At 39.2% G+C, this 26,599-nt stretch overlaps 1 protein-coding gene across 2 annotated transcripts in view; it reads left to right on the top strand.

Moving 5' to 3' along the window:
- TTC39C (tetratricopeptide repeat domain 39C) overlaps window positions 1-18,920 on the top strand; it is a 35,291-nt gene extending 16,371 nt beyond the window's left edge. For both annotated transcript variants that reach the window (XM_084507408.1, XM_084507409.1), the window contains 9 exons: window positions 1,208-1,376; window positions 6,566-6,659; window positions 7,620-7,727; window positions 8,213-8,322; window positions 9,028-9,151; window positions 11,586-11,683; window positions 12,600-12,704; window positions 15,200-15,238; window positions 15,870-18,920. In XM_084507408.1, the coding sequence (XP_084363534.1) occupies window positions 1,208-1,376; window positions 6,566-6,659; window positions 7,620-7,727; window positions 8,213-8,322; window positions 9,028-9,151; window positions 11,586-11,683; window positions 12,600-12,704; window positions 15,200-15,238; window positions 15,870-15,959 (937 nt within the window). In that variant the 3' untranslated portion in view covers window positions 15,960-18,920. The remainder of the gene's footprint in view (window positions 1-1,207; window positions 1,377-6,565; window positions 6,660-7,619; window positions 7,728-8,212; window positions 8,323-9,027; window positions 9,152-11,585; window positions 11,684-12,599; window positions 12,705-15,199; window positions 15,239-15,869) is intronic.
- Window positions 18,921-26,599: the final 7,679 nt, after the last annotated feature.

The following is a 26,599-nucleotide window of genomic DNA, read 5'->3' on the forward strand; positions in this document are numbered from 1 at the left end:
CAGGTAAAATAAACTCGTAGTTTATTGTTTAACATGTCATGGTTTAGTAAATCCGTCACTTGCTAGTGGTCTGTCTGCCACTAGTTATCTGCGTGTGTTTGGGGTTTGTCAGGATTGTATTCTTCAGTACCTGCTATTCTAATGCCTAGTAAACTATATGCCAGTAGAGTGAGTAAATGCAAGCGTGCCCTGAAGGCTCGGTAGATTTTACCTGTGAGCTATGCTCTCTTCGATGGAGAGTGTGCTGTTTTATATGAGAGTGATTAATGTCAGTTACTCATCCTAATTGATTTCAGTTATTTGTGGTTATTATCAGCCAACGATCTCTTCTGTTAAGTTTTTTATTTTTAGTAAATTGGGAGGTGTTCCCTTACTGTCTTTCTGATCTGCTTGGAGGAATGTTTGTGTTTTGTTTTGTTTTTTTTTTTTCGCAAGCCTTCATACTCCATTCAGGTCTTTTTATTGGGTGAAAGGTTAGCCAGATTTTATAAGGCCATTTATGAGGGTAGTTTGTTATGACATTCTCTCCAAATTAATACTTGTATTGCTGAACCTATTTTAAGTACTGTCAAATGTCGCTTTTGAAATATTGACAGCAGAGTTAGTCTTTTGTGCTGGAGGAGAACAGTTAAGATTAAATGTTCATGCTGATTTATTTTGTTGCTTACCTGGGAAAGAGACTGGCATTCCCTTCCCCAGAGTGACAGTAGAGGTGGGGTGGGTGCTATGATCTTGCAGAGCTTTGTGCTCTGCCCTTGTTTCCAGGCATGATGTAGGTCATGCAGGAATCTGTGCTTCCCAACACCAGACAAGTTTCTGTTTGCATTGATTTCTGTATGTGGGGGTGCGTGGTGTTCTTTTTCTTTTTTTTTGTTTTGTTTCTTTTCCTCATGAGCAATTAATTCATAATGTTTTCCTGGGAGGGGTTCTGTTTTAAAATCTGTAAAGACTCAGTTGGTATGGTGCTTTGATACCACGACCTTGATGGTTACTCTGCCTTTGGATGATATTTGGGTATCGTATGTTCAGCTGCAGTTTAGGAACACAGCGGTGTATGGTAATAGTACGTTTGTTCTAATGTCAGGTTATATAAGAAAAGATTCAAATCCGTTGTCTTCCAGGATCATTAAAAAATTTGCCTACGTAGAACATTGCTCTGACGTGTCTGTTTGCGCTGTAATCATTTTTCCTCTTGTGTTTCTTTTAGATTAGCTTTGTTGTGGTACCACACAGTTGTTCGTCCCTTTTTTGCTCTTGATGGCAGCGATAACAAGGCAGGATTGAAAGAGGCCAAGGAGATTCTGGCAAAAAAAGAATCCGCTTATCCAAATTCTTCTCTGTTCATGTTCTTCAAGGGAAGGATACAGCGATTAGAGGTATTGCATGTTTCTGTTCTTCTCACTGATTTTTCCCCACCCAGCTCCCCGTGGTATCCGATTTTTTTCTGTTGTGAATGAATTGTGCAAGCATCAATAAATCTTGACTAAAGATGTAGACGTATTGAAAGATGAGAAAGAAGAAAGGATCAGCTTCTTCCTAGCTGCAAGTTCACATACCAAATCAGCTCTTCCACTACTTCTATCTGAATTAATAGCACTTCAAAATGTGTTTTGTTTCTGCTTGATGCATTTATAACTCCATGCTACAAGAAACTGCTTCTGGTCACTCATGAGCTTCTTGCGGTATAAATAGCTGTTTCAGTTTTGCTTGTCAAGCTGAAATCTGAGTATTATCTGCTGAGCACACGGCATTTATCTTCCGCTTTTCATTTTATACATTGTTCACATATAGCTAATCATCCTCAATAATTTCCCTTGAATAATTGCTGTTGCTTTTAAGAGGACAAAACAGGATGTTTTGTGTTGCTATGGTGAGCTGTGACCCAAGCAGAATGTATTCCTTGGAAATGTGTTTCTGAATGCTGTTAGAGAGTGATATTCTTGAAACGCTGCAGCAGCCCTGTGGTTTTTAGCTGAATTATTCTTCAAGGATCTCTGATCATCCAAGATGGTGATGAGTACTTTGAACAACTCAGCTTCTGCATTTATCTGACCAGGATATTTCTAAGGCATTTATATCATCAAGAAAACCCAGCAAAAAAGTGCAAAACCAGAATATTTGTCTCAATACCATAGTTGAGAGCTAATCCAGATCTTTATGTTGGTGGTCCTGTTTTTGCTGGGGTTTGCAGTTAATTCTCAGAAATGCAGCTTGGTAGTTTGAAGGGGGTAGCGGCAGTAACAGAGCAGAGGGGCAGTTTTTGTAGGCATGTTCTTGCACGTGGTTTAATTGTGCGGTGTGGTTTGATTGCTTTGTCTTTCTGGAAGCAACGGTGCGTTTGGGGAATTGATAGATTCTGGATGAGTGTCAATTTTGCTTCAGAGCAGAATTCTTTACCTGCTATTTTAGAGTATTTGTGTTTAAAATGGTGCTGTTAATAGACAGCAACGTTCAGTTCCAAGTGAAATAGTTTGTGCTGGAGGCCACCTGCCAGCGTTAACAAAGTTAGTTAGCTTAGGCAGGCAGAATGAAATGCTCTAGGCTCTGTAGCTGTACCATAGTCAGCAGAAAGCTTACTGGTTGCTATCAGGAAATAAAATGGCCCTTTTTTGTTTGCATGAAAGATTTCCATTCAACAAGTTTTCTTTTTCCCTGCTGAGACTTTGCTCTGTATAAATGCTTCACGTAAATACCCCAAGCTCTTCTGGAGGCTCTGTTAAGAAGGTGCAAGTTTTATTTGCTCTGATACTGTTGCCATAATAGTGAAGGCAGGTACGTTACTGGATGCTCCTGCAAAGTCTGGGAGGTACTTACATAGCTGTCCTTGAATGTATTGATAAGCAGGTAGGTTTAAATTCTTTCCATCTCACATAGGAATACTATTTTGAAATGGTTTACTGTAATTTGGAAGTCTCTGCTTTATCCTGTTTAACATGTGAATTATACCAGCTTCAGTTCAAGGAATATTTTGCAGCAGTAAACATCTGGTTGTTTTTAACAGTTCTGGGTTAAAATTTAAGTGTACACGGATGAAAGGCTGATATGATCGTACACAGAGGAAGTTGTATGTTCTGAAAATAAGAATTGGGAACGGTCACTGTAGGGTTTGGATTAGGCCCTACTAGCACTCAGGCCATCGGGTAATTTCTTTCTAGATAGCCTTTGATCTTAAAAAGATGTGCACTTTTTGTAACTTTCAGATGATGGTAAATTTGACTTCCATTAGTAAGTCAACTCAAAGAGAAGGGCTTTGGGGTGTTGGTGGATGTAAAACTCGCTCTCTGATGAGCTGTCAGTGGGTGCTTGCAGCCCAGAAAGCCGACTGTATCCTAGGCTGCAATCGAAAGAAATGTGGCTGGCAGGCCAGCAGATCGAGGGAGGTGATTCTGTATTCTATAGCATGTGAGTCTGTAATGGTTTGTGCTCCAAGGAGCACGTATAAATATTAGTAAATGTTTAACAGAGTTTTTTAAAATGTAGACTCATATTTTTGAGAATTGAAGTCAGAAGACATTTGGAGACTCTGAAATGTATGAGTGGAGGGAAGGGAGGAGGGTGGTTTGGGAAAGCTGCAATGAAAGCGCACCAGAAAGTTAGTAGGGATGGGTGTAGGCCTAGCATGCAAAATCTGCTTTTCTAAATGGGGGACAAATAACCCCTGTCTGAAATAGCTTTTAAGAACCACCACCACCAAAAACAGTAGCTTCACGTGGAGAGGGGCAAGATGGCTCCTCTGTCTGGCAGCACGCTCTGGGGCTGTGTACGTAATCACCTAGTCTTTGGGGCTGGGCCAAAAAAAAAAAATCACGTTCCGAGGCTTGATCTGTAGAGTTCAGTTGGTGTAGGCGCATGTTATGAGGCTGGAGAAAAAGTGCCAAGTACTCCAGCTGACTGGCAAAACACCAGTTTTGCCAAAAACACTCAAGGTGTGTTTAATCTGCAGGAGCTTATGTATTATCAAGGTTTATTTTCAGAAATTGTGCTAGCCTCTGCCATTACTTGCTCAAGGCTATAAAATATATAAACCTCTGTTGGTTCAGGAAGCTTTCTTGGCTCTTCAAGCTCTGTAGATGGTTGTTCTCTGTAATTTGAAGTCAAGAAATGAAAGATTATTGTACTCACGTGAGCTTTAATAATCCTCTTCGTGGTTATGTAGTTCTATATATTACAGGTTTTATGGATTAATCTTTTCTTTTGTCTTTGTCCAAGAGAAGCGAGAGTGATGACCCTTTAAGGAATTACAAGCGTGTATGATAATGAGAGCTTAAAAACCAAACCAAACAAAAACAGTCAGCCTTGATGTTCTACTTGCTGACTCTTCTGCCTGTATAATTCTTACTGTTTACTCTCTGAAACAGTAAGTAGATGGTAATGAATTTATTGTAAGAATACTAAGAGTAGTAGTATTCTTTTACTAGAAAGAATACTGTTAGGAGAAAGTAGAAATTCATATTCTAGCATGTTGTCACAATCCCTGGAGACAATTGAAACTTTATAGAGGAGTGTCTCAGGAGCATATTTACTGAGTTCAACACTTATGGAAAACTTGTGTAGAAAACACTTTGAGATCTGGACAGAGAAATGGATTGTCGGAGGTTGCAAATCCACTTAGTTGAATGCTCATGTTGTTAGTTGTTCAGTGTTTCACGTGTTGCCCTGTTTTGGTGCGTCAAATTGTAGAAAGTGATGTAATTATCCTTAGTTATTGTGTGGCATAACAAGCCCTGCAAATAAATTATTTATATTTTAAATACTTTTAGTGAGTTTTTTAAGTTTTTAGAAGGTGAAATATCTTCCCGGAGAACTAAATACGTAGACTTTTTCATTTTTTCTCAGAAGTTTTCAAAATGAAATTTTACTAAATTTTGAAACATCTTAGTGCCAGAGATCAAGTTTTAAGCCCCCTTTCTTATTTATCTATTTTTTCCCCCTCCCCCTCCTGTAAGACTGAGCTGATAATACTTTCCAGCCAGGCATGTTGGGCTGATGCAACATTGGTATTTTTTATTAACGTATAACGAGGAGACTGTGCTTCTACAAAACTGAACAAGCTGTATATTGCTCAGGCTCCCTGGAAATTTTAAGGGCACTTATAGTAGAAAACAAAAAGACAGGTGGGTTGCATTCTTCTTTCATGCCAACAAGCATCTTTGTTTCATCATGGCTTTGTTTTTTGAAGTATGCAGTGTTTATGTTGTTACAGCTATGGCTGCCTTTGCTTTGTGCTGTCTTGGTGCAGTGTATGTATTCTGTGGTGAAGTTGTCGTTCCTTAGCAACTAAAATAGCTTTCCCTGATCAGACAAAGAAAGAAATCTGATAAAATCAATCTAGATCTAGGGTTGGGATGGGGAGCAGGGGGCGGGGCAGGGAGCAGTGGCACGTCTTAAGACACGACACTACAAACTTTTGCAGGAGTTTTAGATTTCATTTACAGTGTTGTAGACATTATCTTGTTCAGGGGCAAATATCTTTTGTAGACATTTATTTGTTCAGTTTTGTAGATATTTGCAGGCAGCAGTGAGTGGTCTAAGGAACACAGAATTGCTATAGCTGTATGTAAGAATGAATATAGGAACCCCCTAAAGCAACTGTAGGCCATGTTGGGAGAGATACACAGCATATATATACATGTGTGTAGAGTAAATGAGTATAAAATGAGCTAAATGTTAATTTGCATCTTCCTAAAGGCCTCAAGCCATTATGATGATTGGTATGGAGAAGTCTCTGGGAAAACTAGAGATAAATGCAGTCAAAAGAGCTATCATTCTAGTTGTTACAAAACTATCAGCACCTTTTTGGATTCAGTTGCAGATAGGAATGCAGTGGCTGATCTGGAAGGCTGAGGAATGTAACCTGTTGCTGATCATTATTAAACTCCTCCAATATCCTGGCCCTGCCCCATTTTTTTTCTCTATATATTTGACTTTTTGAAGGCAGGTTCCTTACTGTATGTTTTATTTTTTTTTCTACATGGTAGAATTGATGGTTATTACCTTCTGAGTAAATGCTTTGTTTTCTTGTCTAAGGTTTCATTTAAATATAAATCCAAGTTGCTTTATATTAGTGATACTTCCTTTTTGTCTTTCAGTTTGCCTGTTGTATTATATTTCATGTTGTTAGTTCGAAATAAGTTGGAAAAAATCTATTAACTACTGATCCTTTTCCAGATGTGTGCTTACCATTGTAAATAAAGGCTTTGCCATAATTGACCCATACTCACATTCAAAAGTGATCAGATCTAAAGAGAGGAGGGAAGCTTGTCAAAGGACTTGCAATGTGGATCTGGTATATGAATGAGTATGATCCCTTCTTCTTCAAACTGGTAGCTCTGTGGTGACGTTAAATTCTTTTAAAATCTAGAATCAAATCAGTTTTGAGTTTTTCCTCTCACTAGGATGTTTTGCCTCTCATTAAATCAAACCTGCAATCAATATGACAACTTTTCTTTTTTTTTCCCCAATGTGTGTTTATGTAGAAAATCAAATGTGTTGTTTTAAAATCTGTTAGGTAATTTGATTTTTATAACTGTAGACATCTGACTTTATTTTCTTTTGCCTTTGTTAGTGTCAAATCAATAGTGCCTTGACTTCGTTTCATACTGCTTTGGAACTTGCAACAGACCAAAGGGAGATTCAACATGTCTGCTTATATGAAATAGGTAAATTGGATATTTTTGTGCTATAAATGTATCACTTTCAAGTTTTGATTAGTAACTTCAGTGAAGAAACTGGATTATTTTTATTAGGATTACTAAAAGGTTTTAGAATGCTGGCCTTGGTCTTGGTTGGATTATGTTGATGATAATCTTGATGTCTTGTGTAGGGGAGTAGCATTCAACAATCAGTTTATATTTGCAGAAAACTTTAAAATTATACACTTAAAATTTTATAATAAATTATAAAATTTTATATATATATATACTTATATTTTATATATAAATTTTATATGAATTGCATAAATCATAGAGTATGGAATCAGAGGCAAAAATAGAGTATAGAATCAGAGGCAAACTGTTCACCTACAGAAGATTCATTAAAATAAGCAATGAATTCATCTACTTTGTCAGTGGAAGCACTGTTTCCATGCCAAAAACTAATAGGTCTAATGGAACTTCATAGATTGCAAGACCTATATTTCATGTTTCATTTCATGCTACTGATGTAAGAAAATGAACAACAACAACAACAAAAAGTTTCATTGTATGTTTTTAGTTTGCATAGAAGTCTTTAGAGTAGAGAAAATATGTTGAGTCAAGCTTTAAATGTCTTGTCATAGTCAGGAGGAATAAGGGGAGCAGGTGGTAACTGCAAGCATTAGCATTCTACAAAACACAGCCTTTTTATTAAAAAAAAAAAAAAAAAAAAAGCTGTTGTCTGTATAGATTTGCTATTGATATGAAACGGATTCATTGTCTTGTATCACACCTATAATTCAATATTTTCCAGTTAACGTGAACCAGATTTTTAAATGATTGATTAGTTCTGCTTTTAACTTTTCCAGTTATTGGTACAATTGTTAAGCTAGCTCCAGCACTCATAAGCAGATTTTGTTTCAGTAATTTTTGTTTATATCATGTTTGAATTACTGTGCTCTCACGCTAAATTGGTCTCATTTTTAGGTTGGTGCAGCATGATAGAGATGAATTTCAAAGATGCATTTGAGTCCTTTGAAAGGCTTAAAAATGAATCCAGGTGGTCGCAGTGCTATTATGCTTATTTAACGGCAGGTGAGTATTTCCAGTGATGCGGGTAAGTGATTAAATCAGCGATGTGATATGGCACTGTTTTGTTTCGGGAGAGTTGACGAGTGCACATTGTGTGTTCCACACTGCCAGCTGTTTGTGCAGCTGTCAGACCTCACTTACGTAATTCTGTTTATGCCATTTATTAATGCACGTGCATATGCCCTTGTCCTCCAGCTATAATTATGATATGACCTATCACCACAATGAAAATGTATTGCAGAGATTTAGGAAATAAATCGTTAGTTTGGGTGGTATTAGTCCTCTAATGGATATGAAAAAAAAAGAAATGTGGACTTGTTAATGATTACAGAAGGATACCTGGGAGAGCTGGGGTTGTGTTCATGAAGTCCCACTGTAGGTCCTTTGCAGTGTTTTTTTCCTCACCCTATAACTTAATGATATTTGATCCTCCTTTCTGTTTCATGTCACAGCAGTGTTAACACATTTTTGTTTCTGTGTTGTTATAGTGTGTCAAGGAGCCACTGGCGATGTCAATGGTGCTCAGAATGTCTTCAAAGAAGTTCAGAAGCTTTTCAAAAGAAAAAACAATCAGATTGAGCAATTTTCAGTGAAAAAGGTTTGTGCTTAGCAAAGGCTAACTTGTTGCAGTATAGTAGTTACACCTGATAATTGTGTTGCATTGTTTACCAGTATTTATTATTGAATGAATATCTGCTTTCTCCTGTGTTGCTTTTGTCAACTTACTGGGAAGGATTCAGGTGGAAAAACAATAGTGTCACATATTTTAAGGACTCAGCAAAGGAGATGTTAATTAGCTATTCACTTTTCAACTGAAGTAATTATTAAAGAGACAAATACACAATACCGTAGTTGTTTTGGTGATTTTTCTCTCTGGCTTTGCTTTTCTTTCTCCTTTTTTTAATCTTGTCTTGTTTGTCAAAGCCTTAGTTCTTTTTGAAAGCTGGGAAGTCTTGGAAGTAGACAAGTCTAGCCTAGCCCAGACTTGTCTAAGAAGTATCACCCAATTTAAGATTTGCAGATGTTGCTGGGTCAACATCTGGTCACTATGTTCTTGAGATTGTGAAATAGAAAAAAAAACACATCTAGGGTAAAGAATTTAATTTTGGTCAATATGTAAGCCCTTCAATTGAAAGATTTTGATTTTTCATTCTTAGTCTTTTAGCTACAATGGGGTTTTATTAAAATTGTTGGGTGTTTCACGAAACAATTAGTGTTTGTGATATATTGTTTGCGAATATTGTTTGCTGTAAAAGTACAGATGACAGATCTTCCCTCCTTTTTCTTTCTTCCCAATTTGCAGGCAGAAAGATTTAGAAAACAAATGCCAACCAAAGAGCTCTGTGTCCTGGCATCCATTGAAGTATTGTACTTATGGAAAGCACTTCCAAACTGTTCCCTCTCCAACTTACAGCACATGAGCCAAGGTATAATATGTGTCCTTGATATATTTGTTTTAAATGAGGTATGCAATTTTCTTCTTTTGTGCAGACTGGCTGACTGTTGTAGCATGAAAATTTAAACCAGCATGCGTATGGGATAGCAAAACAGTTTGAGTAGCAATGGAATAAGGACCCATCAAACAATTCAGCTTAATGCTTCATTTTTGCCATTTGTATAGTTTCTTTTGGAGATTTTTTTTTTTTAACTGTTGCATATAGTTGGGTTTCTAGTCATTGGGTTTCAAATCATTGCTCAAAATGAAACAGTAGTGTGGTAGTTACTGGTCAAAGTCAGCAGACAAAATTGAACTCATTTAAATCTAACTATAAAAATAAAAAATCAAACCATTGCTTTATTTCTGCATGTTAATTTTCTTCTAAGAGGGAATATGTAGCTTGTGAGGCTATCCATGTTGTAGTGAGGTTTCCTTTTATGTTGGCTGCTGGCAGCAGCAGCATCTTAGAGGCGAAAGGTGTTCCGCTCTTGCCTCTTTCTCAGTCTCCAGGTGTCTTTGGATGAGATCTGTCTAAAAAAAAATTATGGTAGCAGTGTTTACCATGAACTATTTACTACCCTACCCTCCATCCACACGCCAGTCTTCTTTGCATCCTGCAGTTTCCAGTTACTCTCTACTCCTTCAGAAAACTAAAAATAAAGTCTGCCACTCAGATTTGATTCTGTAATTGTAAGATTTTGGGGATTGTACATGATTTTTACATAAAGCTAGAAAACTAGGGTTGGGACTAGTCTTTTTTTCCAGGACTAGTTGTGTTTTTTTTTTTTGTTTTAAGGTAATTTGTCCATTTAAATTGTATGGTGGCAGTGGATTGCATTCAGATCCTTCGTTTTGTAGTCCCCAAAGGCAATGGGGAAGGCTTTAAAATGAGATTTACTTCTATAAAAATATATTCAAGTATTTTTTTTCTGTAATTTGCCTGTAAAACAATCAACCTTACAGAATGCAAATGGTATTTACTCCTGTCCTGCATATTCAAAAGCAGCATAGATTTTTTTCCTGTAAGCTTCCAGCTGGTGGTGCAGATTTTAATGTGAAATAGCAGTATGGATTAAAATTCAGTGATGAACTTCTTGTAAGGCTTGACACTGACAGATGTGTCTGCATCAGTGATCCTTGGTTCAAGATTTTCTACACAGTGAAAATGTTGCCATGCCTTAAGGGTATCTCAAAAGTGCTGAGCTGATAAAGGATTTTTTTGTTTATTTGTTTGCTGCTGCTTCTCATGGACAAAGGGGGGTTTACTGTGCTGGAGGGAGTTTCCAGGCTTTCTTTGGGGCTGGAATTTGACATAATAAAGCTCTGGTTTGTAGGAATTAAGTTGAACCCATGTGTATCTTCCTAAGTAAAATGCCAAGTAACTTTAGACTCTTAATAAAGATGAGAGCTGGCAGAATTATGTGTTGTGTAGTGTCCAGATACTTCATGCAGCCAATCCTTAGGTATTCATAGGTGGTTTATTTGTGATGTGGATAAACCATTTTGTGATTGCAGACCTGGTTTAAAGCCATCAGAATTTGTTAGATGAGGCAGATTAATGTGAAGTTAAAAGGGCCCAACTGCTCCCAGACCCTAGCTCCTTCCGAAGGGTTGAAAAATCCTCCAGACACCCCTGTTACTGTAGCCTCTGGAAGCCACGGTGTAGCAAATGGTTCCTCATGGAGCTAGTCTTGGCTTAACAGAGTTGCTTGGAGCTGTTACTAATAGGCTTGATCAAAATGGAGCCTGACTCATCTAGAGAGGGTTACGTGCATCATGATTCACTGAAAACAGCACTATGCAGCTGAAGGCACAGTCTGTCCTTAGACTGTAAACCATCCAGGGTCTGGCAGATTAACCTTATCTGCTCATCAGCGCTGGGAAGTGTGATGCCAAAGTACCCTGGCCTGGGATTTTAAGTCCAATACAGATTTCTGTGTCCGTCACTTGGCTTCAGTTAAGAACAACTCAGCTTTGTCTGGACTGCTTGGTTGAGGTTTTTTGCTATTATCCTTGTAACTTGGACTATATATATATATATATTTTTTTAATATCTGGAACAACCCAGTTACCTATAACACCAGGAGGAGTTGATTGTTTATGAACTTTAGTTTTCTAGTGAATACTTCAAGGACAAGTAGAGAAAGGTACTGTCTTCCATCGAGAAGAGCACACCCACTACTGCAGAGGGCCAATTTGTTCCTGTTAGGAATTATTACCATTACTGACAGATTGCTTGAAGAGACTGACACAAAATGGGTTGTATTTTAAAGAAACCAAGTTACTGTGATGTAGATTGTTACTAACATCTCCTTTTTCTAGTTAAATTTAATCGTTAGACTAAAAGTCACCGTAGATCGCAGTTCGTGTCTAAGGAAGGATTTCAATCCATCTTACTTGTTTATTGAAATCTTGTCATTAAGCTTGTCAGGATGTTGATGATTCATCAGCTGTTGGTTTGAGGAATTTGCTTCTTGGTGCCATACACAAATGCTTGGGAAATTCTGAAGATGCTGTTCAGGTAGGCAGTTAAATGATAATTACACTATTAATCCTGTTTTATGAACTATTACCTTAAACAGTAAATATTGTTGAGAGAGTGTTAAGCCAATAATTTTCAGTGCTATCAATCTGTCTGTTATATGAATTCCAAGAGAATAGGTCTGATTCTTTTCAAATCTTGTAATTTAGTGTGGCTTCATTATAGTATCTGTTGTAAAAATAATTGGCTAATGTTGAGCAAACACGGAAGCTAACGTGGCTTGTAGAGCAAGAGTTAAGGGGAAGCTGGGTAGAAGAAAGAATGGAAAAGTTCTTCCACTTCTGGGTTTGTTCTGTCCGACAAAGAAAATTCAACATAAAAAAAAATAAATAAAAATGAAGGCTGACCTTTTGAAGGCATAGATAATACTGCTCTAGAGCTATTAGACACTGAGAGCTCTAATTATTAGCATGTTCCAAAAAAAAAAAAAAAATTGCCACTGCTCCAGACTGTAGGCACACTCCACTGCTCTGTAGGCACAACTTTTTTTTTTTTCACTCCCCAAATTGGAATACAATTCACATAAGGAACCTGGGAGCTGATGCTGGTTTTAAATGTATTTTTTCTGTTTTTCTCAAGTATAGCTTAAATAATCAGTGCACTTAATCTTCAAAATTAAATTTCCGTGTTAGGCCTAATAGTTTTCAATATAAAGTTGGAAAAATCATGGCTCAGTTAATACATTGTTTGGTAAAAATACAAACAAGTGATTTTTACCTTGATGTAATGGTGTTAGGGAAAACCTCTTGCTTAAAGGATCTCTACCATTGGAAATATTAACTTACTTTAGTTCTGGGCTAATTTATAGTACTTAAAGTTGGCAGGTACTTCTGGATTTTTAACTGATCAAACAGTCTATTTTAATGTTATTACAGTCTTTTTTTTCTTTGTATAGTTTTTTCAGCGGGCTGCTAAAGATGAGCTGTGCCGTCAGAACAACTTATACATCCAGCCATATGCTTGCTATGAACTTGGCTGTCTTCTATTAGACAATCCAGAGGTAATAGTATAATCTATTTTTTTAAACTCTTAAATATCTACTGTAGAGATTTACTTATTTTACTAAGAAATGTAGCATGTTTTAGGTAAGAGCTTTTTAATTTCAGTGTTAAGAGTGTCTATAAGGATGTTCTGAGGAGCTTAATGCTGGTTGGTAACACTGCAATGACATATTTTGTTACTGGGTTTTATTCTTACATAACAGAGTCTGAGACTGGCATTGTTCAGGGGACCTTAAGTGATGTCTTACTTGAGGATTAAAATGTATGTTTGCAAACCATCTGTATTTCTGTAGCAGAGATGTTTATGGACAGCAAGCACTGAAGCAAGCATTTTGATGAACAAAGCACTATACTTTGTTATTTAGTACTTTTCACTGAAGAGCACTACAAAGACTTGTAAAGGACACTTTTATTTTCTTTCCACCCCTCTGATCATGCCATGATGCCCTTTTTTTTTTTCTTTTTTTCATACATCACTTAGAGCAACAGCATATGTAAATACTGGGGTATAGAAATACTTGCATTGCCCCTGAGGATGCAGAGAGCCCTCTCTCCCTGCACTTGCCCTCTGTTCCTGCTGTTGGTGACAGCAGAGGCCTGGTAAGAATGTATTGGATAGGTAGGGATTTGTTTGCAAATGATATTTAGTGAAAACAATCACCTGATTTTCAGACGTGGTTGATGAATACATTTCGTTGCTCAGGTCTTTGCACATACTCTGCCTCCCAGGGAGCTCTGAGTTTCCTAAAGTCGTGCAACTTCACCACTCCTTGTACCATTTCCTTCCTCAAACGTATCCTTACTACTTGCAGTTTATGCTGCTTTATGTAGTACCTCCTGAATCAGATTGCAAGCTAGGGGAAGCGGTTACAGGACAACAGCTTTAACCCCCACCTCATTGTATGTAGTTTCTATAAAGTAACGGGGTTGATAGTGTCTCGTGTTTTTAAGATTCTGGTTTAGGTTGTTTTTAGTCTTACCTTATTTAATTATCTGAGTTGAACCTTTCCCTTGATGAGGAAAGGAAAAGAAAGTCTTTCAATAAAGAATGACTATCACAATAAAGGACAAAACTAGAGAAAATGCTTTAAAAAATATAGAAATAATACTCTTTTTGAAAACTGTGATGCTGTATGACATAGAACTGGTCTTTGAAGCCTGGTAGGGAGGTCTGAGTTTAGTGATGTTCCTGCTGCTTTATTACTTTATTTTATTTATATTCATGTTTAAATTTGATTATGTCAAATGTCTCAAAAAAAAAATAATGTTGCAATTGCTGCTAGGTAGAAGTGTGGTGGGTAGTGAGGTTATCTCAAAGCCCTGAGAGCTTAGGGGCACTCTTTCTGTCCTTGCCTTACGTGAAACATGCACACAGAAACCAAACATACTTCATTTTGTGTGTTTGGGGGCTGAACAAGCCCTGGCTTATAGCTGCTACTGAAAAGCTCTGGTAGCACTTAGCATCTGAAGGAAACTCTTGGCACTTGGATAATAAGGAGGCAAATGTTGCTTGACTTGAACAGAGGGGCATGGGGTGGGAAAAAGAAAAAGCTGGAATTAGAGGTGAGTGGATGCTATTTTTAGAAGACTGCATTTACTAGCTTGAGATGCAAGTCATATTTGAGAGCTCTGTAATGTTTAAGAAAGAGAAGGGAGTAGGATTTTATTACTCACCTTTACCAGAGAGGCTAAGCGTATTGAAGAATATGCATGTTAGTATGAAAAGCATGCTTTTGTTAAATATACATTTATTTAAAATGACTTGTAATTACATGCTTGACCCGTCATGCAATCTGAATCATCTTGGTTAATTTTTAACTTGGTTAGAATCAAATTCTTTGAGATTTTAGTATGGTTACATCAAAAGTAAGATTTATTTTTGTATATGTTTTATATGCCATGCATGAAATGTAACCAATATAAATACATAAGACCATATTTGGGTATAATTGAGTAAGAAAATGTATCTTTTTGGTCTCTTATCAAGCAATTTATTTATTTGTAGTACTTCTACTATACAATACCTTTTTAGAAATAAAATGTGAACTTTTATACAAATATTAATCTGCAAATACATCCATCTTTTCTTCGGAGTTTGAAAATGAGATTTCTGAAAACTTTTAGTTCTTTAAAAAAAAATAATTTTGTAAATAAATGGCTTAAACTTCAATTAAGAATAAGAAATTGCTCTATAGTTCAATTAGTCATGAGTCACTGGTCTCCCTGTACACTGACGTAGCTCACCAGCGTCAGCAGCAACGTCCGTGTGAAGCTGCAATTGCTCCTTCCTTTGTTAAAGACTTGAAATATGTAGTACTTGACTTGGCTGCCTCGTTAGTATTTCTGCTTTCCTTCCTAACTTGCCAGGTTTTCTTCTGCTTGATACCGTGTTTTCAAGGTAGAGATGCTATTCTGGACTGACCAGGCTGTATACTTGATATACTTTCTGTGACATTTTCGATGTATTTCTAACGCAGTATCTGTCTTTTTGTAGACTGTGCCAAGAGGCAAAACCTTACTTCTCCAAGCCAAGGTAAAAACTAAGACGCTTTCAAACTTATCTTTCAGAGAGAAGGGTATTTGAGAGGTTGTATTGTGTTTTTTTTGTTTGTTTTGTGGGTGTGTCAGTGTCCCTTACCTGTAATCTACAGCACTAACATGTAGGTACACACACATATTTTATATATATATATAAGATGTACGTTTATGTTATGTAGGTATGTATTGATAGGTCAGTCGTGGTACAAAGCCTGCGTTAGTGACCTCTGCTGAAGTGTTAGGACTTTGCCGGGTTTTTCAGCTAAGACTGGGATACAGAAATGGTGAAAACTACAGCTTCCAACTTCATGTATGTCCTGTCTGGTCCCTGTCTTGGGTGTGAGCGTTGGGATTTTCCTAGAGCTGTAGGACTTGTGTAACTTCCCAGGTACTGTTCATCTAAATTGGTTCCAAGCAGCACGTTGGAAATGGGAAGCTTTCTGCTCTCTTCACCAATTTCTGTGATTATTCAGTTGCTTTGGGTAACACAGGGATAGAAACAGCAATAAAGAATCTCCACCTCTTCAGTCTGTTTTGCAGTGTGACCCCTTAAGCGTTACTATTAAAATGATCTTCATGTGCTAAAGTGAAGGAGGCTAATAGTTGTATGCTTTTTTGTATTTCAGGAGGAGTTTACGGGCTATGACTTTGAGAACAGATTGCACGTCCGCATACATGCAGCATTAGCCTCTCTAAGGGAAGTGGTTCCACAGTGATGGACAGCAAGTTGTGTTCTCCTTTCCCACAGTTTCTGCACTTTAAGATGAAGCAGAAGAAAACGCTGTTGGGAAGACCAGCTTTTCTTCTGAAAACCACTTGTGCCAGAGACACTTTCATAGTATGGTCAGAGTTGGTATGGCTTAGTAAAATACTACAATTTTTATTGGAAGTAAATCAACCGGGAAGAAGGTTAAGTGACCTTGTATATTTTAACTCTAGTTTTTATTTTGTTTAAACCAGGCTGAACACAATTACTTGTAACTCTGCAAGTGAGCCTAAATAAGCACACAAGTTACTTCAACAATATTGGCAGATGTGATTTTTACTTTTTAAAGTAGATCTAGATCTAAAATATGCTAAGGGGAGCATTTTTGTTTTGATTAGAACATGGTAAAAGTGGTGTAAGTGTTGAAGATGGGAGTGGGAAGAACACTTTTTTTTTTTTTTTTTTTTCAGGTATTAGCCAATAAGCAAGAGAAAGAAAGCTATTCGGCCACAAAAAGCAGATCCTACTAACTTGGAGTTATTTATTTCAGTGACCTCATGAGTAATGTGTGGATTTTAAACTTCCCATTCCCTTTCCATTCTTAATTCCTTCCCCTCCCAACCCAGCTCATAGTTGTGATATAAATTATGTCAATGTTTAGGATCTGTGCTTCTGGTACATTCCAGCCATGTACTTTGTTTTACATGTAATTACAGCGAGAGCAGTTTTTATTTCTGCTCTTAATGTTCTGAATAGTACAATAAAATAAGTAGGCCAGGTAGAGTAATTTTATGTATTTTCCATTCAAGCTGCTGAACCGTTATGGCAGTGAACTTTAAAGGTATTAAACAAACATACCTGCTCCCCACCTCCAACCTTATTTTGGTAGCTTTACCAATACTACACTATCTTAAGTCTCTGTATGGTATTCCAAACCTGTGGTGTTAAGATACCAGGATACCAAAATACCTCTGAGAGCTTGATACTTTTTTCGTGACCATATAATTTTTAATACTTGGCCGTCTGTGTACTCATGTGTAGCTTTTTTTTTTTTTTAAACTTTTGTCTATAATATGTAATATCTCCTTGTGTTGTATATTCAATTCGTATCATGTTCTAGGATGGTCAATATTTTTTTAAAGAAGCTTATAAATGGAAATCTGACCAGGAAGTTAGTTCAGTTATGTTACTTTCTAGAGCTAAGAAAACTGGATATCTTTGGAAATAGTTATCTAAAAGCCTTATCTTTACTTTGGTCAGGTTGCCTTAAACAGTTCCTTAGCTTAAACATTTTTCTTTTCTTACCTTTTCGCAGAATATGTTGCCAAGGTTTTAGACCTTGCCCACACCTAACCTTCATTGATTTGCTTTTGAGGTTGCATCTAAAGCAAGACTGATATGGAGGAGAAGTAGTAATATCATATTTGGTAGGCCAAATGAAATGGTTGAGACACTTTTATTTCTCTCTAGAAATACACGGTTCCTGCTATGAAAGGCATTCCTAGAGCAGTTAAACACTTCTGTTGCAGTTCCCGAGGGAGAGGAAAGACTTTATTTTTCTATAACCTAGGTATGTTACAGATAGCACACTGTTGGGTTTTTTATTCAATTTAATCAGTAATATTGAGTCACACAGGAGTGTTCAACCTTATTTGAATTGGTCAATCCAAACAAGTATTGAATAGAAAACAATACATTGTGTGTGTATATATATATAGTGACTGCTTAGAATTTGAATGATTATTAAAAAGAAAAAGTCTTCGATGTACTTGAAATCTTATTTCGTCTTACCTGACTTTTAACATTTGTAGTCAGAGACACAGTCCGAGCTGGGCGAATAGCTAGAGACGGGACATTTAATGACAAAATTCCTTTCAAATGCACTGCTTACATATAACGTGAGACGAGGCTGTTCGGGACACAAAGCACCTGCATGCGATTTGTGTTGGGATGTCTAGGGGTCTACATACTTGGAGGTAGCTAGCAAACTGTAGTAAACTTATTAAAAGGCTTGTTCTTCTCACCAGGCTGGGAGAGGGTATGGAAAGACACTATATATTAATGTAACAGTTTAGCTCTGTGCAAGTTACAGCTTTTCTGTGGATTTATCAACTCATCACTGAAATGGTACTATCTGTTTCTGTAATTTTTTTCTCCCCTCACAGGAGAATCTCCTACCTTGTAAATGTCAAAATTATTTTTATGTTAGATTGTGCCTGTGATGAGAAAACATTTCAACTGTATTTTGTGTAAACTGATACGTTTTTATACTTCGGAACTCGGAGGCATGGTCTAATAGCAATAATGGAATATGCATCTTGCTAGTTCATATGTTAAGACTATCTTTACTGGGTCAGGTATTTTTGTTGATGTTGATGCAGTTTTTATCTCAATATGACTCATTTCAAATAACTAGAATTTATAGATGTCACTAAGTGGCATATTTATTGTGATGTACTGTAAATGTTGTTAATTTACAGAACTTGCACTTTTATATTTCTGAGTAAAATTAAAAGAAATGTGGACATGAGTTTTGTTCCTTTGCTCCTCCTCAAATTTGTCTTTTAAATTGGTGGCCTCCTGAACAAGATGATATCAAGTATTGGAGAAACTTCTGGGATGTCCAGTGACTCTGTAACAAAGTTTTCTAGTCAGCAATTACCTCAGCTATTGTTCTTCCATTATAATTATAGTCTCCTGTTTTGGAAAGTGAGTTACATGTGTCATGTTGAGATCAACCGTAGAACGAACAAGGTTTAACATGCGTTTTTAAGAAATCAAATTTACTCATTCTTCATTCAAAAAAGAAAAAAAAAAACACAACACACAAGTGTAATTTGTTGTATTCGTACACCTTTGGAAAATGTTTCTAATTTACTCTAAAGCAAGCAATTTAATTTCTCTCTGATTTTTAATGCTTGTTTCATATTCTTGTTCTGCTTTATTCTGAAATAAAATTCCCCAAACGTTACCTTGAACCGCTTATCAATTTACAACAATCTGATCATCTTCCTAATGACTGATCCTGCTGTTGTTTAAAATCTGCTCTGTAGCTGTTTGGAAGTTGAATGGGAACTAGCATTATACTGGTGTAGAGCTATACATGGTTTTACAAAGGTGTTGCCAGAGCCTTGGCAGTGGGGCGAAAGCAGGGTGTCATATATAAGATGTGAATTCCCTTTCCAGTCATTGCTAAATTCTCTTACTAACAGTGATAGCAATAATTTGCATGAAGTCATGATGAAATCATGTGATCACTGAACTGTATTATTAAAGGTAATATTTAGAAGTAAATGTACACTACTAGCTGGTTTTTAATGCAACTGGGCAGCCAGTGGCATTCGACCAAAACATCTGTCACTGGATCAGCAGAGTCTCTTGAGCTGCTCTACAGCATAAATGGTAGACTCCACTGAACTTTAGGAGTCAGTAATACAGATACACTGCCTCTAGTTCTTCATCCTGACAGAGCTGTACAAGAAAATGATCTATATAAATTTAAAGTTTGGGGGGAGGGGGGGGATTGCTTCTCTGCTAGTTACAATTTGAGTAGATGCTTATGCAACATTGACTTTCATTCTGATGTTTTGAGGTGAGTAGAAAATGCTTCAAAAACTCCTTTTCTGTGAGTCTTTCTGGATAAGATGGAAATACTCTGCAAGCAGGTGAGTTCCAGTTCACTCTTTCTGGAGTTACTGAACTTTTTCAATTTCACTATCTTTTTTTTAACAAGTTCAGACCCCTTTGGATCTCTTTGCTAAATTGCCCAAGATTTTCATAGTCCCTGTGTTTTAACCACAAGGAGTTCATGTTCAGTTGTTTTACCTATATTTTTTTTCATTGCTACTTTCTCCAGAATGCTGTTTATCTATTGATGTAACTTCTTCTAAGACAATTTTCCAGTGTGTTTTTCTTTTCTTTTTTTTTTTTTTTTTTTTTCAGGCTGTGCTTATGTATAGGGGGTGCCCAGAGAGGTTCCCAGAGAGGTGCACAGAGACAAATGAGTTCATATTAGAAAAGCTCATCTGAGTTGAATATTCCAGACCTGCAGAGGGGAAGAGAGACTGTTAGACTTGGTTGAACAAAAAAGACGTTTCTGTAATAGACACCTACCCATGTTTCATTCACAGCAGTGTGTTTAATGTATTTAGAAAAGGTAATTTTACTGCTGGGACCTACACCTATCCCCACAAGTTTCGCTTACAGCAAAGGTCCTCAGCAAGGGGAAGATGGAGTCAGATGTGCGTACCTTAAATAAAACCAGTGTTTTGTAGCTTTGGTAGGTAAAGCTAGGAAGTTCTCTTGGGGATTTTCATATATGAATGTAAACCTCACTTAGAATTCTACTAAGGTTTCCGGGGAGTAGAAATACAAGGGTGGTGTGTGTGAAAAATGCAAGTCCTGTTCTACCTCTTTGGCTGAAAGAGTCCAAGTTTAAAACAAACAAACAACAATAACAACAAAAAAAACAAACAAAAAACAACAAACAAACAAAAAAACCCTAACCACTGTGATACATTTATCTTTTGTAAACTATCTTTGATGAAGAGACAATGATCGAACTGTTTTTTGTGTTGTTTTTTTGCACCAAAACATAAGGTTTATCTGGGACCTTGATTCACTGAATTTCTGTCTGGTAACTAGTCTCTGTCTCGTGTAAGGTTTTATCCCTGTCTGGAAGGTATTACTTCTGCAGATGGGGCAGAAGATGGTAGGACAAGGTCATTACCTTCAGGTAAGCAGACTGCTCTTAGGCTGACAGGCTCTTCAGTTTTGGGCCGAAGGGCAATGTGCTTCAGTAGAGCAGCTGGTACGGTTCTCATCATGGGTTTAGTCTAGGTGGCTTCCAAAACTGGCATTCAAGTTCTGGTGCAGTGAATTAGTTCCCAGGGATTTGTTTGTTTACACCTATAAGCTCCTGTGTTGTGCTCTTCTTAAGTTTCAGACAGGCTTTGTTAGTGGCTGAAGCTTTCAAAATATTTAAGGATACTGATGCTTCTGTACAGTGACCTCTAATTATTTGCTGGTTTATGACATCTGTATCTAAACATCTTCAAAGCTTTTGCTGTGCAGTTTCACAGGCCTAGAGTTTTGAATTTTTTTCATTTTTTTTTTTAACATCATGGCCTGTATTGTCACTCTCCAGAAATGATGGGGTATTGCATGTGGGATTTTCCTTAGTGAGAAACTGTTACCTAAGGATTCCTTGATGGAAGAAGCATTTTGTGGTGCTTACCATTAACATAGCTTCCAGTGAAAGAACTCGAAAGTGGTACCATGTTCTGTTAATTTTTAGTAAACTCTTACAAATACAATGTTACTTACTGCTAAGGGAAGCCATTGTAGATCACCTACACACTTCAGCAGCAAGGATGCTTGAACCTTAGTTCGCCTGTGCCCCTAGAAGCCCCCGCAGGTTGTTGCAGAGCCGCAGATGCCCGGCAGCAGGTAGGTGGGCGATGATTCGTCGTCATTGATGGAAAAGGGTCAGAACTGACCGGTGTGGGGATCCAGTGGATCTGCCGGTGATGCAGGAGAGCTGTGGTGTCACGGCCCCGGGGAGGCTCTGCCCAGGGTGCCCTGGCCTTGGCAAGGAGGCTGCGGCAGGAGGGGGCCCTCGAACAAGCAAGTACTGGGGCTGGGGGCGCAGGGAGGGGGGCACGTCCTGTGAAATGTCCCAGGCTGGGACATAGATGGCTCCTGTGTCTCGTCACGGGGGTGTTTGGGTTTGCTCTGCCCGAAGGGGATGTGCGTGGCACAGTTCTAAATGACCGCGATGGTTTCCTTACTCTGGGATCAGACCCTGCTGCCTAAAATGCCACGCAGTGGGAGGTTGAACGCTTTGGACGCTGCAAATGGTAACTGCCCCCGTTACGTGTAAGGAGAGTTTGGCAAGCGTTGGAGAGGGGCTGTTGGTGCTGTGGCACCAACATGAGGCGCTGCAATCACGTTGGACAGCTCACAATGGGATGGGGTAGAAGATGCTCAACTTCCCCATCTCCTTGTTGCAGATGAGAACCTGTAAGGCACCTTCCGGCAGATGAAGATGAACCTTCCCGAGACCAAGCTATCTGTTCCAGGCAGTCTCCACACCTTACTCGAGGGTGTGACCAGAGCAGTAATAAAATACAAACCAGGAGTCTCAGACAGTCCCAGATCTGTCCCAGATCTCCAATTCAAGGTGAACTTCCAGAGCTTGAACTTGAAGATGGTGACAGGCTTTGCCCTTTTTCTATACAGTTTTGTCACATCAGCTTCAGATCATCTAGGCCAATTTCATCTTTAGGGAGCACATTCTTCACTGATGAAGAAGAAAACAGGCAAGGAAGAAGAGGAGCTGAAGTGGGAATTTACAGGAGGAGTGAAAGCTATGGCTTTGCTGCTCTGTGACTTCGGGGCTCTTTTTGTTAGTGGCAAGGGAACTTTTGCATGCCTAGACAGAAGGAAAAATGACCAGGGATACAGATATTCTTAAAGAACAAGATAGGTGTATGGACTAGCGCGTACTAACAACCCCGTATTTTGGTGCAGGAAGAACCAGATAGAAGTGTATGCAGAAGGTGCTATTGAAACTAGTCTTTTTTTAAAAAAGATATTACTGCTTTCAACAAGCAACAAAAAATAACCAAGTAAAGCTACAGGTAATGTTCTCATTAGTACAAAATCCCTTTTATTCCTACGCCTGTCAAGTTTTCTGAAAACTTTTAGAGATGGATAGAACTGATCTGTAACTGGCTGGATTCGGGGTGGATGTTTCTTCTGTGTATCTGTGAATGTCTTGCAGCCAAGAAAGATTGGATTATTTGAAAGAAAAAAAAAAGGGGGGGGAAAATTAATTTTGCGGAACCTCCTAAAATAAATTTAATTTTCACAGAAGCTCTCTTCTGATTCCTGCTATGCACACAGCAGGGAAACATCTACCTACAGCTGCCCTGCATAAAAGTTGTGTTAACGTAACTCACCCAAGCCCACAAAGGCACACACAACTATTTCCAAGGCTTTTGTGTTGTGCTGCCATTGTGCCATCCAGGAGTAACAGCCGAAAGGAAAAGTTCCTTTCTGTGACGTTCATTGACCTAAGCTAGAAACAAGGTAGAAAGATGTGCCTTTCTCTTTCATTCTTGTGAAGTTAGAGGCAGGGCCGATTTAAACTATGACTGAGGCTCTGCAATGGTGCAAGTTTATCTTACTACTTCACATTCAGTGATGCACCCGGAGTTTCCATTAATTAACTTTCAAGGATTCAACCAATTTAAAGCTTTTGGACAATGACATTTACCTGAAAACACTCCTACAGGTTTATTTTCTTCTTTTACATTCGTTTGCTGTCTCCATCTCATTCAAAGCAGTCGGGACTGTTTTGCTTCTCTCTTCTGTGGAAATTTGCACTAGGAACCGGTGTTAGAATCAGTAATCCTAGTCTGAGCGTATGATGAAAAATGTTGCCCTCCAAGTTGGAAACTGGAGAGGAAAATGTTCACGTATATGTAAGAATTGTACTCAAACAGCTGATGACACCTTGTCTTACACCTTAACATATGCTTACGCCTTTTAAGGGAAAACTTTAAACCTGAGAGGCAACAGGCAGTTTCTGCGTTTCCCTTGGGGATAGCATACGCTTCTGTATTCTGCTTCCATACAAACAGTTCAAAAATGTAAAGTTACGTTGCCAGTCATACAACCAAGCAACCTTGCATGGCATTACATGTTCCCTGTCCTCCTCCTCCCCCTGAGATAGACCAAGCCCTGGCCCTGAATGCAAGAGCAGACAAGTAAATAATGCCAACATGTAAAACTAACTTGTAAATAACTTGCCAAAGTTATTTGCCAAACTTTTTGGCTTTTTTTTTTTTTTTTTTTTTTTTTTTTTTTTTTTTTTTTTGGCCCTTTGTGGGGCTTAACTGTACTCCAGTGAGAAAAACGTCTTCTGGTGTGAACTGAAATTATACCTCTATGCCACAATGTCTTTTTTTTTTTTTTTTTGGGGGGGGGACGGGACACACGACACGGATGACATAATTCCTTGTGGACACCTGAAGGAGTTGCAAAATAATAAAATTTAGGTGAAGGAAAAGTTCCTTCTCTTAAATGTTGTTGTTGTTTTGTTTTCTTTTCTGCACAGTCTTAAAACGAAGGTCATGTTTTCTGGCCTTTGGCGGTTTGTAAGCATGCTGGAACACTTCACATTACATAGATCGTATTTGTCTGAAATGATAATATTGTACCTATAGTCTGCTGCAGGCTCACCAGTAGCCTATGCCTCAAGTACTGTTTCATGCCTTTGCTTTTGTTACTACATCCTTGTAAGTCTTCCAAAGGGAAATGAAATTATCCTATTCAGAAGAAACACCATCCAGAAGAAACTTAGACCTGTAGAAGCTGTAGTCTCCCCTCAGCCTCCTCTTTTTGAGGCTGAACAGGCCCAGTGCCCTCAGCCGCTCCTCATGTCTTCCCCTCTAGGCTCTTCACCATCTTTGTCGCCCTCTTCTGGACGCTCTCCAGCAGTTTCATGTCTTTCTTGTACTGTGGTGCCCAGAACTGCACACAGTACTTGAGGTGAGGCCGCACCAGCGCAGAGTAGAGCAGGACAATCACCTCCCTCGACCAACTAGCGATGCCGTGCCTGATGCACCCCAGGACACGGTTGGCCCTCCTGGCTGCCTCCACTGCTGGCTCATATTCAACTTGCTGTCAACCACAACCCCCAGATCCCTCTCTGTGGGGCTGCTCTACGACATCTCGTTGCCCAGTCTGTACATAAAGCCAGGGTTGCCCCGTCCCAGGTGCAGAACCCAGCACTTGCTCTTGTTAAACTTCATGCGGTTGGTGATCGCCCAGCTCTCCAGTCTGTCCAGATCTCTCTGCAAGGCCTTTCCACCCTCAACAGAGTCCACAACTCCTCCAAGTTTAGTGTCGTCGGCAAATGTGCTCAAAATACCTTCTATTCCTACATCCAAATCATTTATAAACACATTGAGGAGGATTGGCCCTAAAATGGAGCCTTGGGGTCCCCCCCTGCTGACCATTCACCAGCCTGATGTGGCCCCATTTACCACAAGCCTTTGAGCCCTGCCCGTCAGCCAATTGCTCACCCATCGTATGATGATTTTGTTTAGCTCTAAGCTGGACATTTTGTCCCATAGGATCCTATGGGAAAGTTTGTCAAAAGCTTTACTGAGATCCAAGATCACATCAGCTGTTTTCCCTTGATCGACTAGATGGGTGATCTTATCATAAAAGGAAATCAAATATGTTCAGCAGGACCTATCCCTCATGAAGCCACATTGCCTGGGACCAATGACTTCATTGTTCCCCAGGTGCACTTCAATACCTTCAAGGATTATCTTCTCCATAATTTTACCAGGCACTGATGTGAGATTGACAGACGTGTAATTGCCAGGGCCTTCTTTCTGGCCCTTCTTGAGCATTGGTACAGCATTTGCCAGCTTCCAGTCTACTGGGACCTCTCCAGATTCCCAAGACTATTGAAAAATAATTGAGAGAGGTCCCGCGATGGCGTCAGCCAGCTCTTTAAGCACCCTGGGATGAATCCCATCCGGACCTGTGGACTTGTATGGATCCGGGTGGAGCAGCAAATCCCACACACGTTCAGGGTCAGTTGGGAGTTTGTTATTCCCACCGTCTTGGTCCTCCGGCTCAGGGCACCCTGGGTCCCAAAGCCCATCATCGGCATTGAAGACGGAGGCAAAGAAGGCATTAAATGAATCACAGAATCACAGAATTTCTAGGTTGGAAGAGACCTCAAGATCATCGAGTCCAACCTCTGACCTAACGCTAACAGTCCCCACTAAACCATATCCCTAAGCTCTACATCTAAACGTCTTTTAAAGACTTCCAGGGATGGTGACTCCACCACTTCCCTGGGCAGCCCGTTCCAATGTCTAACAACCCTTTTGGTGAAGAAGTTCTTCCTAACATCCAACCTAAACCTCCCCTGGTGCAACTTTAGCCCACTCCCCCTCGTCCTGTCACCAGGCACGTGGGAGAACAGGCCAACCCCCACCTCGCTACAGCCTCCTTTAAGGTACCTGTAGAGAGCGATAAGGTTGCCCCTGAGCCTCCTCTTCTCCAGGCTGAACAAGCCCAGCTCCCTCAGCCGCTCCTCGTAGGACTTGTTCTCCAGGCCCCTCACCAGCTTCGTCGCCCTTCTCTGCACCCGCTCAAGCACCTCGATGTCCTTCTTGTAGCGAGGGGCCCAAAACTGAACACAGTACTTGAGGTGCGGCCTCACCAGAGCTGAGTACAGGGGGACGATCACCTCCCTAGCCCTGCTGGTCACACTGTTTCTGATACAAGCCAGGATGCCGTTGGCCTTCTTGGCCACCTGAGCACACTGCTGGCTCATATTCAGCCGACTATCCACCACCACTCCCAGGTCCTTCTCTGCCTGGCAGCTCTCCAACCATTCCTCTCCCAGCCTGTAGCTCTGCTTGGGGTTATTGCGCCCCAGGTGCAGGACCCGGCACTTGGCCTTGTTGAACTTCATGCAGTTGACCTCAGCCCATCGGTGCAGCCTATCCAGATCCTCCTGCAGAGCTTTCCTACCCTCAAGCAGATCGACACACGCACCTAACTTGGTGTCATCTGCGAACTTACTGAGGGTGCACTCGATGCCCTCGTCTAGATCAT

This window comes from Aythya ferina, assembly GCF_964211825.1.
Source record: "Aythya ferina genome assembly, chromosome: 2".
Taxonomy (NCBI): Eukaryota; Metazoa; Chordata; class Aves; order Anseriformes; family Anatidae; genus Aythya; species Aythya ferina.